Source organism: Erpetoichthys calabaricus, chromosome 8 (genome assembly GCF_900747795.2).
Source record: "Erpetoichthys calabaricus chromosome 8, fErpCal1.3, whole genome shotgun sequence".
NCBI classification, from domain to species: Eukaryota; Metazoa; Chordata; class Cladistia; order Polypteriformes; family Polypteridae; genus Erpetoichthys; species Erpetoichthys calabaricus.
The window spans coordinates 100,318,896-100,332,005 of NC_041401.2; the positions used below are offsets into that span (position 1 = coordinate 100,318,896).

The 13,110-nt window shown below is 34.6% G+C and overlaps 1 protein-coding gene across 5 annotated transcripts in view; it reads left to right on the top strand.

Moving 5' to 3' along the window:
* The window catches only part of cux1b (cut-like homeobox 1b), a 559,925-nt gene that overhangs the window by 423,462 nt on the left and 123,353 nt on the right, over window positions 1–13,110 (top strand). For 4 of the 5 annotated variants that reach the window (XM_051930770.1, XM_051930772.1, XM_028807162.2 and 1 more), the window contains one exon: window positions 1,769–1,928. The exons of the other annotated variant lie outside the window; for it this stretch is intronic. In XM_051930770.1, the coding sequence (XP_051786730.1) occupies window positions 1,769–1,928 (160 nt within the window). The remainder of the gene's footprint in view (window positions 1–1,768; window positions 1,929–13,110) is intronic. 5 annotated transcript variants of the gene reach the window in all.

A 13,110-nucleotide genomic window follows, 5' to 3' on the forward strand; every position in this document is an offset into this window, starting at 1 on the left:
TGTGTGAGGAAAACCCACTCTTACACAGTGAGAATGAGAAGACTTCACATGGACAGGCTTATCCTGGGATTTGATCCCAGGATGCTGGAAACGTGAAGTAGCAGCGCTAACCAGTGTGCTGTAATGGTACACGTAGCATATAATGCAAGGATAGATTTCCTAGAAAAGGATTTGTTTATGCTTTATGCATGTAAGAATGTATTTAATGTTAAGTGAAACTGGATCACAAAGTATTTCACTACAATACTGGAAAGTGCTTTATGTGTTTCTGTTTAAGATTAGTGTATTGATTTGCTTAAGAGTTAATCACTTGTGCAATCTATTGATTGACAAGGCTGCCACATACTCTTTGAACATGAATTTGAAGCAGCAAGGACTCAACTATGGAGGTTTAAACACAGTTGTCAAGATGAAAATGGTTGTCTACAAAATACATGTGTTGATCTGCATACATCTGTATGATTTGGCCTTTACATATGCTACTGTCATGTACTAATTTTCCAAGTATGCTCAGGTTGCCTCTTGCCATGTTTAAGATACATACTAAGTCAGTCATTGACAGTGGTATACAAATGAAACATGCTTCTGAGGCTCATGAAGTGTTTGTGAATATGCATTCATATTGTTTTGTGTGTTATCACGAACACACACAACCACTTTGCCTGCTAGTTCCCATGTCTTCAAAGGGTTAGTTTCTCGTCAAGCAATATGCCTGGTTGAAAATGTTGTGTCCCTAGTGCTCTTTTATCAGTCAGTCTTTATCTGCATAGTGCCATGTTAATTTGATATGACTCTTGACTCTAGCACAATCCAAGTCAGTTGTGAGTGAGAGCCTATTGGCTTGTAGCTAGCTGAGTGTTTCAGCTCTTGTATTTTCTCAGTAAAATGTGTTTTTTTATTTTTTTTTATTTTTATTACAGCTAGTGACACTACTTCTAGATAAATTGTGGTTTCCTCATTCAACATAATTGATTAGCTGCCAAAGGCATTTGACATCAACTGCTCTATAAATAAGATGTAATTATTATATGTTGCTGGACAACATGTCTCGTTGTGCCATTGTACACAATTGTGTGATTTTTCTGTGGGCACCAGTCATTACTGACTTTCTTTGAAAGCAGTTCACTTGTTTTTTGTGTGATAATGCATTGTAGCTGTGCTGCTTTTGTATTTTACCACAATATTACACAGTTTGTAGCAACGTTTGTCACTCTTTGACTTTCAGTGCTACTAATCCAAGCACCCTTTAATTTCATTGAATGCATCTATTCTTATTTAAGATGTAAAACTATTTGACGTTTTATTTAGATGCTGCCCTTGTGTCTGTTTAAATTAGCATTTTGTCTCAAAGTAAGTTTATTAGGTGTTGCAATGCTGCAATTAAATTCAATTTCCAATCATAAAATTTTACTTGAATTGTATAATTAACACATCTATTCAGTTTAAACTCAATCTGAGCTAATAAATCAACAGTTAGTTGTTAACATCCTGGTTCAAAATCTTTTATCCTACCATGGCGTAGACACTGATTACTTATTTCTTAAAGTAATAGAATTAGACACTGAGTTTGCATTTAAGCATAAACAGCACCTTCTGTGTTTCCTCTATTTCCTACTTTTTTTTTGAGAAATCTTAGCAGTGTGTGTATTGTCTGTGAAATGTATGTAAAAAGTCTGTGAACTGTGGGATACATTTCTGGAAGTTCTTGTTTTTATTTTTGTTGTGTAGTTGACTTAAGTATTTCTTTTTAATGCACTTTATTCCTTAGGTGTTGGGACTTTCACAAGGAAGTGTTAGTGATATGCTATCTAGGCCCAAACCCTGGAGCAAACTGACACAGAAGGGCCGAGAACCATTTATCCGCATGCAGTTATGGCTCAATGGAGAGCTCGGTCAGAATGTGCTACCTTTGCAGGGCCAACAGCAAGGTAGGTCATGTTGCAAGTATTTTGAAGACCACAAAATCAAAAGTGTGTTAAAGTCTTCTGACTTTGCTTTAAATATTTTTTCCCTGCCTGGACCACATTTTTAAGTGCTAAGAACTGACTGAATATGGGCAAGGGTTACTCCCACATTGAAAAAGCAGAACATTTTGAAACACAATGTGTTAGCTGTATTAGATTTATGCTAGTCAAACCTTGCTCATGCTGATCAGCATCCTCTGCTAGAAATCTTTTCACTATCAAAACTCAGTCTGCGTGCTTTATAAACACATCCTTATATTTCCTGTGACTGCAAAAATCCTTTATATTAAGTGTTGGATTTTGTTAAATAATATTTTTGTTGTTCAAAAGGTTTTTAAATTGATACATCATGTTGTTCCATTTAATATTTAGAAAGTGGTTAAATATCAGTGTGCAACTTCCATTAGGAACTGGTTTTAGTGTTGTGCTAGTGTCAGAATTACAATATTCTCCTCATTTCCTGTCTTGAAGATCAGTCGTGAAAGATATCGCTTACCCAGAGTGCTTGTGTATGTAATAATTACATTTACAGGTACAATGTACTTTAGCCAAGATTTTAATGTGTAATTGATTGTTGTTTTTCAGTCAGCATCACTATAATTGTCTTCTTCCAAGATAAAAACCCATAACAATACTATTTTTCTCCTTTTAAATTATAAACTACTTTATACCATTTAAGTGCTTTAACTCAGGAACTTAACTATTTCAGCTACTCGAACTGTCAAAAATGTCATTTTCTCTATTTGTTGGAAACAAGATATAATTGCAGGTTGTAGCAGTAATAATAATTGCACTTTTTTAGGTAGTTATCCACTCTACAGTGTATTAGTTTTGAGTTCAGTATGTAGAATGTGAGTTTGCTCGTTTTTTTGTTTGTTTTTTTTTTTTGGTGTTTTGGAATCTGGTGAGTGGGAATCTGGAAGAGTTTGATTTAGGTTTCTGTTTGTCTGAAGATTTCTGTGCTATTTATCACCGGTATCAACCAGTGAGGCAGCAGAAGGGTAGAGTAACAGCACATCACAGGGAACAAAATTGCCTAATTATTCTCTTGCATTCTTTGCCCTGTTGTGCAGGGAATTGGAGTTCAAATGTGATAAATGAGCCACATCCGTCCTCAATTATTGCAAACAAGTCTCTGACCTTACTTATGGCTCAAAAGAGGGAAAATGATGCTTTGCATTATGGTGAAAGCATCATTTAATTGTTCATTATTTTAAGGTTAAAGGCATCCAGACAATTGATAAAATAGTATTTTAAACAAAACCAAATACATTTAGTCTCTTCCCAGTCACTTTGAAAGTGCATCCAAGCTCCATGCAGTAACTTTACACAGAATTTTCTCAGTAGATTTAATAAAAATGCATAATTCTACCATTTTGATGCTTTGTAGCTATTATCAGTGCTATAAGCAAAATTAATCTTTTTGTTTTTATCTTATTTTAGCAAATAGTGAAATTGTGAGGTTACAGCTTTCTCTGAATATAAGAAAGCAATGATATTTTGAAATATGTCCATAATTTTTATGAAGAAGCTTTTTTTTTTGTAATTGTTTATTGATTTTATTGAAATCACACAACATTACATACAAATAGATCAATTTTACAAGAATAGGATTAAAAACAAATCAACCCCCCCCCCCTCCGAGAAAGAGAGCATGGGCAGCAGAATAAAACTTAAACCTAGTAAAAATAAGCAAATAGATAAATAAATAAGTGAATATAGATAAATGGAGAAGAAAAAGAAAAAAAAGAATAGGGAGAGAATCTGCTTCCTCAGTGCTTTAAAAGCTTATTCTAAAATGTTATTGATGAGATCCTGCCAGGTGTGGAAAAATTTCTGCACAGATCCTCTTAAGTGAGAATTTTATTTTTTCCAATTTCAAATAATATATAACATCAGTTACCCACTGACTTAAAAGGGGAGAGTTAGGATTCTTCCAGTTGAGAAAGATAAGTCTATGTGCCAATAGTGTAGTAAAGGCAATTACAGTTTGTTTGTATGCTTATCTGGAAGTACACCAAACACAGCTTTTTTAAAATTTTTGAAGGCATATAAATGCTTTGATAGGTAGCATAGCTTTCAATTTTTGTCTGTTTCTTTTTTTGTGTTTCTTTCTTGAGAACACTTTTTGGTTAGTGAGTTTGAGTTTTGCCTTGCACATGATGTTGCAAGAATAGGCACTTGTGGATTAGGTCAACTAGGTGGATTTGATTAAGAATGAGTGGATGGATGGAAAACATTATATAAGGAAAGAAATTAAAAACATTTTTAGATGGAAGTTATTTTTGCAAGTCCAAAATGTGATGAGACAGGTAACTGTAATTTTCTATGCTAAGACAGAGTTGTGATTTTTGGCAGTTTTAAATGGTAAGTTCTGATTTTTTCAAGTCTGTTATTTCTTCACAATCATGGTATAAAATTTGTCATGGGAAATTATTTTTAAGTGATGCTTTTTTTAAGAATTAACAAAAAACAATAAAATATTCTACATGTTTTTAAGGTTTAAATTGGCATCTACTTGGCACTGGGATAAAAACAAGGGAAAAATACCATACAACATACAAAATATGTCCATTTTCAAGTCAGGAATGTTATCAAGTATTGGTCTGTGTCTTGATTTTGTGGATATACTGTAAAATAGCATATCCATGTTATTTTCAGGGGGGAAAAAACCTGATTTTCCATTCTAATTGAAGTCTGGCTGTTGTCTTCACCTCATTACCTGCCACAGTCACCCCCACCATGGATGAGATTTTCTTGTAGCCTACTATGTGAATGCTGCAATTTCACAAGTGATTCAAGCTCTTAGGGCACAGTCAGACCCAGCCATTGCTGGCTTCCCAACAAGTTTTCTTACAAAACATATATATGTATACATTTTTTTAATGCATGTGTAATGATATTAAATAGTGAATATTAAAATGGGCTGAAATAAAAATTGTTTGGTAAAAAAATGTACATTTTGGCAGTTTTCCTAAACAGCAGTGCTTTACAATGTTGATCAAATGACTGATGCAGTGATTCAGTTCACAGATGCGTCACATTTAACTCTAATCATGTGTTCAGTGGTTTAACATATGCCTACCAATGTCATGCAACAGTCTTGTTGCAGTTTTACCTTTGATGTGTTCTGCAAACTAAATATTAAGCCAGCAGTCAGTGACATAATTTTGCTAACCTTTTTAAGCATATGCTGTGGTAAGCTAAGCTTATAAAGAATCTTTCTAGAATTTGTGTGCCTGCAGAGTGAACACACTCTCTCACACACACACACACACACACACACACATCACACACATGCTAGGGCCATTTTAGCATGACCAATCCACTTGCATGTCTTTTTTCCTCTAATTTAATCCTGTTCAGGTTTTATGTGGCCAGAGCTTTTTTTTTTGGATGAGGAGTATCAGAACAACGACACAGACACAGGGAACATATTCAGACTCTACTAGGTGACATCTTTATTAGTCACCAGAGCTAAGGAGGGTTATCTTTAAAGTTGATTTTTAAAAGTGAAAATCTAAAAAATTTGAATGAAAATACATAAAACATGTTCATCCTTTGTCCATAGTCATGTGCTCAGTGGTACATTCTATGATTCCTGGCATTCATGTTGTTAAGATTTGAATCTTAGTTTTGCCACAGAGGCTCAAAACCAAAAGTGTAGAGCATACATGTTCTCTCCATTCAATCCTCCTCACTCTTGTCATCCTCTTTTTGACCTTCTTTTTTCATGAGTACACCTTTTTTTTTTTTTACCACGCAATGCTCAATGTTTTACTTAATGATTTCTTCCATTAATGTACTTGCATATTAGGCTTACTGGCCTGTAGTTACTTGGCTCAATCTGATATCACCCTCTTTATATAATAGGATAATATTTTCTGCCTAATTTATGAATTTCTCTAATGTGCAGTTAAAAAAATATGTGTCAATGATTTTATATATATGTGCTACCTAACATCCTTAAGCATTGTAGCATAAATTTTGTCTGCTCCTGGTGTTATTTGTAGACTTCAGCCTATTTAAGACCTCCTTGATTGTCCTTGCTACTAATTGGGGCAGGAGTTGTCAATCTTCTTTACATCTTTACACACGTAAACAACAGAAAATTTACATTTAGAGTGTTAGCCATTACACTATTTATACAGTATATTTTAGACTAGCAAAATACCCGCGCTTCACAGCGGAGAAGTAGTGTGTTAAAGAGGTTATGTAACCATATATATACATAAACATATATACATATATATACATATCTACATATACACATATCTACATATACATATATATACATATACTCATCCACATATACATATATATATATATACATATACAAATTTACATATCTACATATATATATATATATATATATATATATATATATATATATATATATATACATATAAATATAGACATACATATATACATACATACATACATTCATATATATATATATATATATATATATATATATATAAATATGCTGTATACATATCTACTTATTGGCTCCTGTATTTAGGATATAGCGGGTTGGATAATGGATGGATGGACATCTGTATGCATAGCCCTATTTGCCCGTTTTTGTTTTTTTTCTTTCTTCAGTAATATTTCAGCAAACCCGGAGCTTGTCAGTTCAAATCTTGGTACTGACATCACTGTATGACCCTGAGGAAGTCACTTCACCTGCCTGTGCTGCAAAAAACAAAAGTAATGTAACAAATTGTACCTCAGATGTTGCAAGTTGCTGGAATAAAGGCATAAGTAAAATAGATAAATATGTATTATACACATAGGAACTATTAATTTATTTTCAGTCAAGTCATCTGCAGCAAACCTTTATAAATGAGGGTTTCTCCTTTTTAGATAGTGCAAACTGTTTCTTCTTCATTGAGGTTTTCTCTTGGAGAGCTTTTTTCATTTCATTGAAAATTAAAGCAGCAGCTGCCAAAATATGTAGCTTTCTTATTAATTTTTCAACATTGTGTAAAATAAATTTATAAAGTAACATAAAAGGTTTAAATACTGGTTATCCTTTTACACTAAAATATTACTAAAGAGATACAAAAAAAGTAAAATGCATATGTTCTTTTTCTTTAAGGAGATTAAATATTACTGAAGAAAGAAAAAAAAAAAAACTAAAACAGCCAAATGGGGCGATGCATACAAACATAAAAGGTTTAAATAAAACAGAAATATACACTTTTATTTTTACTTCCTTAACTTGTGGAGGGTGTATCCTGTAGCAAAGCCCTAACTTTTTTCGTGAAAGCCCGTTTCAGTCAATAAGTCTTAAAAACAGGTGTAAAGATATTGACAATAAGCTACACCGTTTCAGTCAATAAGTCTTAAAAACAGGTGTAAAGATATTGACAATAAGCTACGCAAACCCACCAAGACATGGAATCGTTTAAATCAAGTATCATTACATCTTCCTTTCTTAAAGAGAAGTAAGGCAGTACTTGTAAGCTTACATATATATATATATATATATATATATATATATATATATATATATATATATATATATATATATATATATATATATATATAGACATACATATATATATATATATATATATATATATATATATCTATATATATATATATCTATATATATATATATCTATATATCTCTATATCTATATATCTCTATATATATCTATATCTATATATGTATATCTATATCTATATCTATAGCTATCTCTCTCTCTCTCTCTCTCTATATATATATATATATATATATATATATATATATCTAAATCTAAATCCCCGCGAAGTACTGCTTTTAAATTTTTATGAAGAAGAAAAGCTTTTTAAATTGAGGGAAAATATCCCAATAGCAATTTGTTAAGGATCTGTTTTTTTGTGAAGCAGCCTTAACACAGCTTTTCCGCTGTTTTATAAACGAACGCCATATAAGGTCTTCCTTTTTCCTTGCTTCGCCAAGGAAAGAGCCTTTTTATTAAATCCAAGGGTTCTTCGCTTTTTTTTTTGTTTGTTTATTACGATTGTTATAGTTCTGTTTGTATATGACGTTGTCAGTTCAGCACTCCGGTTGTAATATGACCAAGCCGTGCAAGCTTACTGTTAAGAATGCAACGTATAGTTGTACATGAGAAAAGCAATCTTGCCACAAATCAATGGCAACCTTTTGTAGGTCTATGAACTTAATTTAAAGTTTAGGTTTACACGGTGCTTTCTTTCCGAAGTACCTGCACTCATGAATATGTCTGTATGCGTCAGTCGCTCAAATCCCCGCGCTTCGCACCGGCGAAATACTGCTTTTAAATTTTTATTAAGATGAAAAGAAAACCTTTTAAAATTGAGGGAAAATATACCAATAACAGTTTGTTAAGGATCTGTTTTTTTGTGAAGCTGCGTTCACTCGAGTGATCACTTCGAGCTGACTTGCTGGCTAACCATAAGCGTTACCTGGTAGGTAACCACCCATACAATCAGATTGTGAATCAGACTACGAATGCCGTGAATGTAATTACCCCGATCTACATGCTGTCAAATAAACGAACCACACGCCGTGGTGCAATTTTAGGGGCTTCGCCTCTAGCGCTGACGTCCGAGGTTCGATTCCCGTAAGGGAGTGAAATGAGTGGGTGGTTACCTACCAGGTAACGCTTATGGTTGGCCAGCAAGTCAGGTAACATCAGCCACAGTGCCTTCAGTTGTGAGAAGCAGATCATAGAATGGATGAAAATAGTTTACTGTCAAATAATGCAAAGAGTACGCGACACCTGTTTCCCCCTTATTCTTGGCTCATCAGGCGTACACACTCATTGCACTCGCTTACGGTAATCGAACGTCGGACGTCAGCGCTAGAGGGGCTTTGCAGCGGTGAAGTATTGCTTTTAAATTTTAATTAAGAAGAAAAGAAAGCCTTTTTAAATTAAGTCTTAAAAAGAGGTGTAAAGATATTGACAATAAGCTACGCAAATCCACCAAGACATGCAATTGTTTAAATCAAGGCGCAAGTCGAAAAACACCATCCCATAATATTAGTTAACGATTAACACATTTCTATATGTATTGTAAGCATACAATACATCTGATAATATGTTGCGGTTATTTATCTGGTGTACAGACATTTTTGCGCATTTAACGGCTGAAATCTAACGTGGTTTGTGCCCTTCAGAATGAAAAGAGTTTGCATTTACCTTTTTAATAAAAGGCGAGCTTTTAAGCCTGAGAAATCACCCCGTAAATGCACACGTTTAATTGCACATGTGTTAATATGTATGCTTACACAGTATTAAAAGACACTCAACAAGTACACAGTATTAAAAGACACTCAACAATTAACGTCATTTACCTTCGTTCCCACGTTTGACTTGTGCTGTAAATCCCTTCCTCGTTTTCAGTTCACGTGATTACGTAGGAGGCGTAATACGTGATGACGCGATACGTGACTCCGCCTCCTCCATTAGAGTATATGGACAAAAAACAGGTTCCAGTTATGACCATTACACGTAGAATTTCGAAATGAAACCTGCCTAACTTTTGTAAGTAAGCTGTAAGGAATGAGCCTGCCAAATTTCAGCCTTCTACCTACACGGGAAGTTGGAGAATTAGTGATGAGTGAGTCAGTCAAACAGGTTCCAGTTATGACCATTACGCGTAGAATTTCGAAATAAAACCTGCCTAACTTTTGTAAGTAAGCTGTAAGGAATGAGCCTGCCAAATTTCAGACTTCTACCTACACGGGAAGTTGGAGAATTAGTGATGAGTGAGTGAGTCAGTCAGTCAGTCAGTCAGTCAGTCAGTGAGGGCTTTGCCTTTTATTAATATAGATATATATCTATATCTATATCTAAATCCCCGCGAAGTACTGCTTTTAAATTTTTATTAAGAAGAAAAGCTTTTTAAATTGAGGGAAAATATCCCAATAACAATTTGTTAAGGATCTGTTTTTTTGTGAAGCAGCCTTAACACAGCTTTTCCACTATTTTATAAACGAATGCCATATAAGGTCTTCCTTTTTCCTTGCTTCGCCAATGAAGGAGCCTTTTTATTAAATCCAAGGGTTCTTCGCTTTTTTTTTTTTGTTTGTTTATTACGATTGTTATAGTTCTGTTTGTATACGACGTTGTCAGTTCAGCACTCCGGTTGTAATATGACCAAGCCGTGCAAGCTTACTGTTAAGAATGCAACGTATAGTTGTACATGAGAAAAGCAATCTTGCCTGAAATCAATGGCAACCTTTTGTAGGTCTATGAACTTAATTTAAACTTTAGGTTTACATGGTGCTTTCTTTCCGAAGTACCTGCACTCATGAATATGTCTGTATGCGTCAGTCGCTCAAATCCCCGCGCTTCGCACCGGCGAAGTACTGCTTTTAAATTTTTATTAAGAAGAAAAGAAAACCTTTTAAAATTGAGGGAAAATATACCAATAACAGTTTGTTAAGGATCTGTTTTTTTGTGAAGCTGCGTTCACTCGAGTGATCACTTCGAGCTGACTTGCTGGCTAACCATAAGCGTTACCTGGTAGGTAACCACCCATACAATCAGATTGTGAATCAGACTACGAATGCCGTGAATGTAATTACCCCGATCTACATGCTGTCAAATAAACGAACCACACGCCGTGGTGCAATTTTAGGGGCTTCGCCTCTAGCGCTGACGTCCGAGGTTCGATTCCCGTAAGGGAGTGAAATGAGTGGGTGGTTACCTACCAGGTAACGCTTATGGTTGGCCAGCAAGTCAGGTAACATCAGCCACGGTGCCTTCAGTTGTGAGAAGCAGATCATAGAATGGATGAAAATAGTTTACTGTCAAATAATGCAAAGAGTACGTGACACGTCTTTCCCCCATATTCTTGGCTCATCAGGCGTACACACTCATTGCACTCGCTTACGGTAATCGAACCTCGGACGTCAGCGCTAGAGGGGCTTCGCAGCGGTGAAGTATTGCTTTTAAATTTTAATTAAGAAGAAAAGAAAACCTTTTTAAATTAAGTCTTAAAAAGAGGTGTAAAGATATTGACAATAAGCTATGCAAACCCACCAAGACATGCAATCGTTTAAATCAAGGCGCATGCCGAGAAACACCATCCCATAATATTAGTTAACGATTAACACATTTCTATATGTATTGTAAGCATACAATACAACTGATAATATGTTGCGCTTATTTATCTGGTGTACAGACATTTTTGCGCGTTTAACGGCTGAAATCTAACGTGGTTTGTGCCCTTCAGAATGAAAAGAGTTTGCATTTACCTTTTTAATAAAAGGCGAGCTTTTAAGCCTGAGAAATCACCCCGTAAATGCACACGTTTAATTGCACGTGTTAATATGTATGCTTACACAGTATTAAAAGACACTCAACAATTAACGTCATTTACCTTCGTTCCCACGTTTGACTCATGCTGTAAATCTCTTCCTCGTTTTCAGTTCACGTGATTACGTAGGAGGCGTAATACGTGATGACGCGATACGCGACTCCGCCTCTTCCATTAGAGAATATGGACAAAAAACAGGTTCCAGTTATGACCATTACGCGTAGAATTTCGAAATGAAACCTGCCTAACTTTTGTAAGTAAGCTGTAAGGAATGAGCCTGCCAAATTTCAGCCTTCTACCTACACGGGAAGTTGGAGAATTAGTGATGAGTGAGTCAGTCAGTCAGTCAGTGAGTCAGTGAGGGCTTTGCCTTTTATTAGTATAGATTACCCTTGCTATTCCTAGTACATTTTAGCTTCTCCTTTACCATTTTTTTTACTACTTTAATGAAAGAATCTGTTTCAGTTATGTGCCACATTTTCCTCAATATTGTTCTCCAGCTTCCTTTTTGGTTTCCAAGTATCCTATGTAACAGTCACTCTTACAAGCCCTATGGTTATTGTGGTAATTACGTGTCTTATACACATTACACCACTGTTTTTTTCTTTATTCACTACAGAATTCTGTTTCATTTCTTACTGCTTCTGAATTTTGACTTGAACTTTTATTGGATTGTACAGTATCCACCTTCTCATGTGCTACATTTTTACTGTAACTTTGATCCTAAAAAAATGTGTTGGATTGGTTTACATCCCCTGCTTATGTAAACCTCATAGAAGCAGGCTTTATCAAATTCAAGCCTCTGAAAGTCCAATATCATATGGATTTGTATGGTATTGGTGTAACTCTTAAAAATTTTTTTGGGTGACTGTTAATGCCATTTAATATTAACTATAAATAAGAGTTAAATGAACCAGCAGTGCCTGCTATTACGTACTGGACGTCTCTGAGCTCCCACTTCCCTTTGTTAATCATGAACTTTAAGCTGCTTGCTAATTGTCTTTGTCTCTTTTGCTTTCCCCTTTCTTTCTTTCTTTCTTTCTTTCTTTCTTTCTTTCTTTCTTTCTTTCTTTCTTTCTTTCTTTCTTTCTTTCTTTCTTTCTTTCTTTCTTTCTTTCTTTCTTTCTTTCTCTTAGTAAAAATGCTCATCAGCTTGTGTACCATGTACTTGGTTTAACTAGTACTCTTTGTTTTAATATTTTATTTCCTTCCTTACTAGGAAATTCATACCTTAACCACTGATACCTTATACAGAGATGGTTAATTATTTACTTACCGACTGCTTCTGCAGTACAAATGCCACAGCTGCTTGAACTGAACTGAACTGCTTTTCTCTTAAGAAGACGAAAAAAAGCATTAAGGGTAAAAAAAACTAACAAGTACTGCATGGCTTCTTAGTGACAACCAGAACCAAAACTCTTAGAAGCAACTTCATGTGAAGAACAGACGGACGTTTTGAAACTGAACAGACTTAAATAAGTTGAAAAGCCTGCAATTAAAGTTGAAATGTTTGACCAATCTATCATAAACTGTTGTTCAGTTACACTAACATTGGTTAAGCATTGTGGAGACCAGCTTCAACTACTCCTTTTCCCTTTCTTTTGCTTTGTGTCCTATTAGATTATTAGATTAGATTATTTATTTATAAAAGCACATTTAAAAAACAACAGAGGTTGCTGTACAAAAAAACCATTAAAATAAACACAATACAAACAATCATGCAAAAGCAGATTAATAAAATAACCAATTGTAACATCCACCACAATCCCATCATACACAATGAATGACAGAAGAAAACAAGTAGGTCTTAAGCTGACTTTTAAAAACCTTGATCGAGGATGAAGACCTG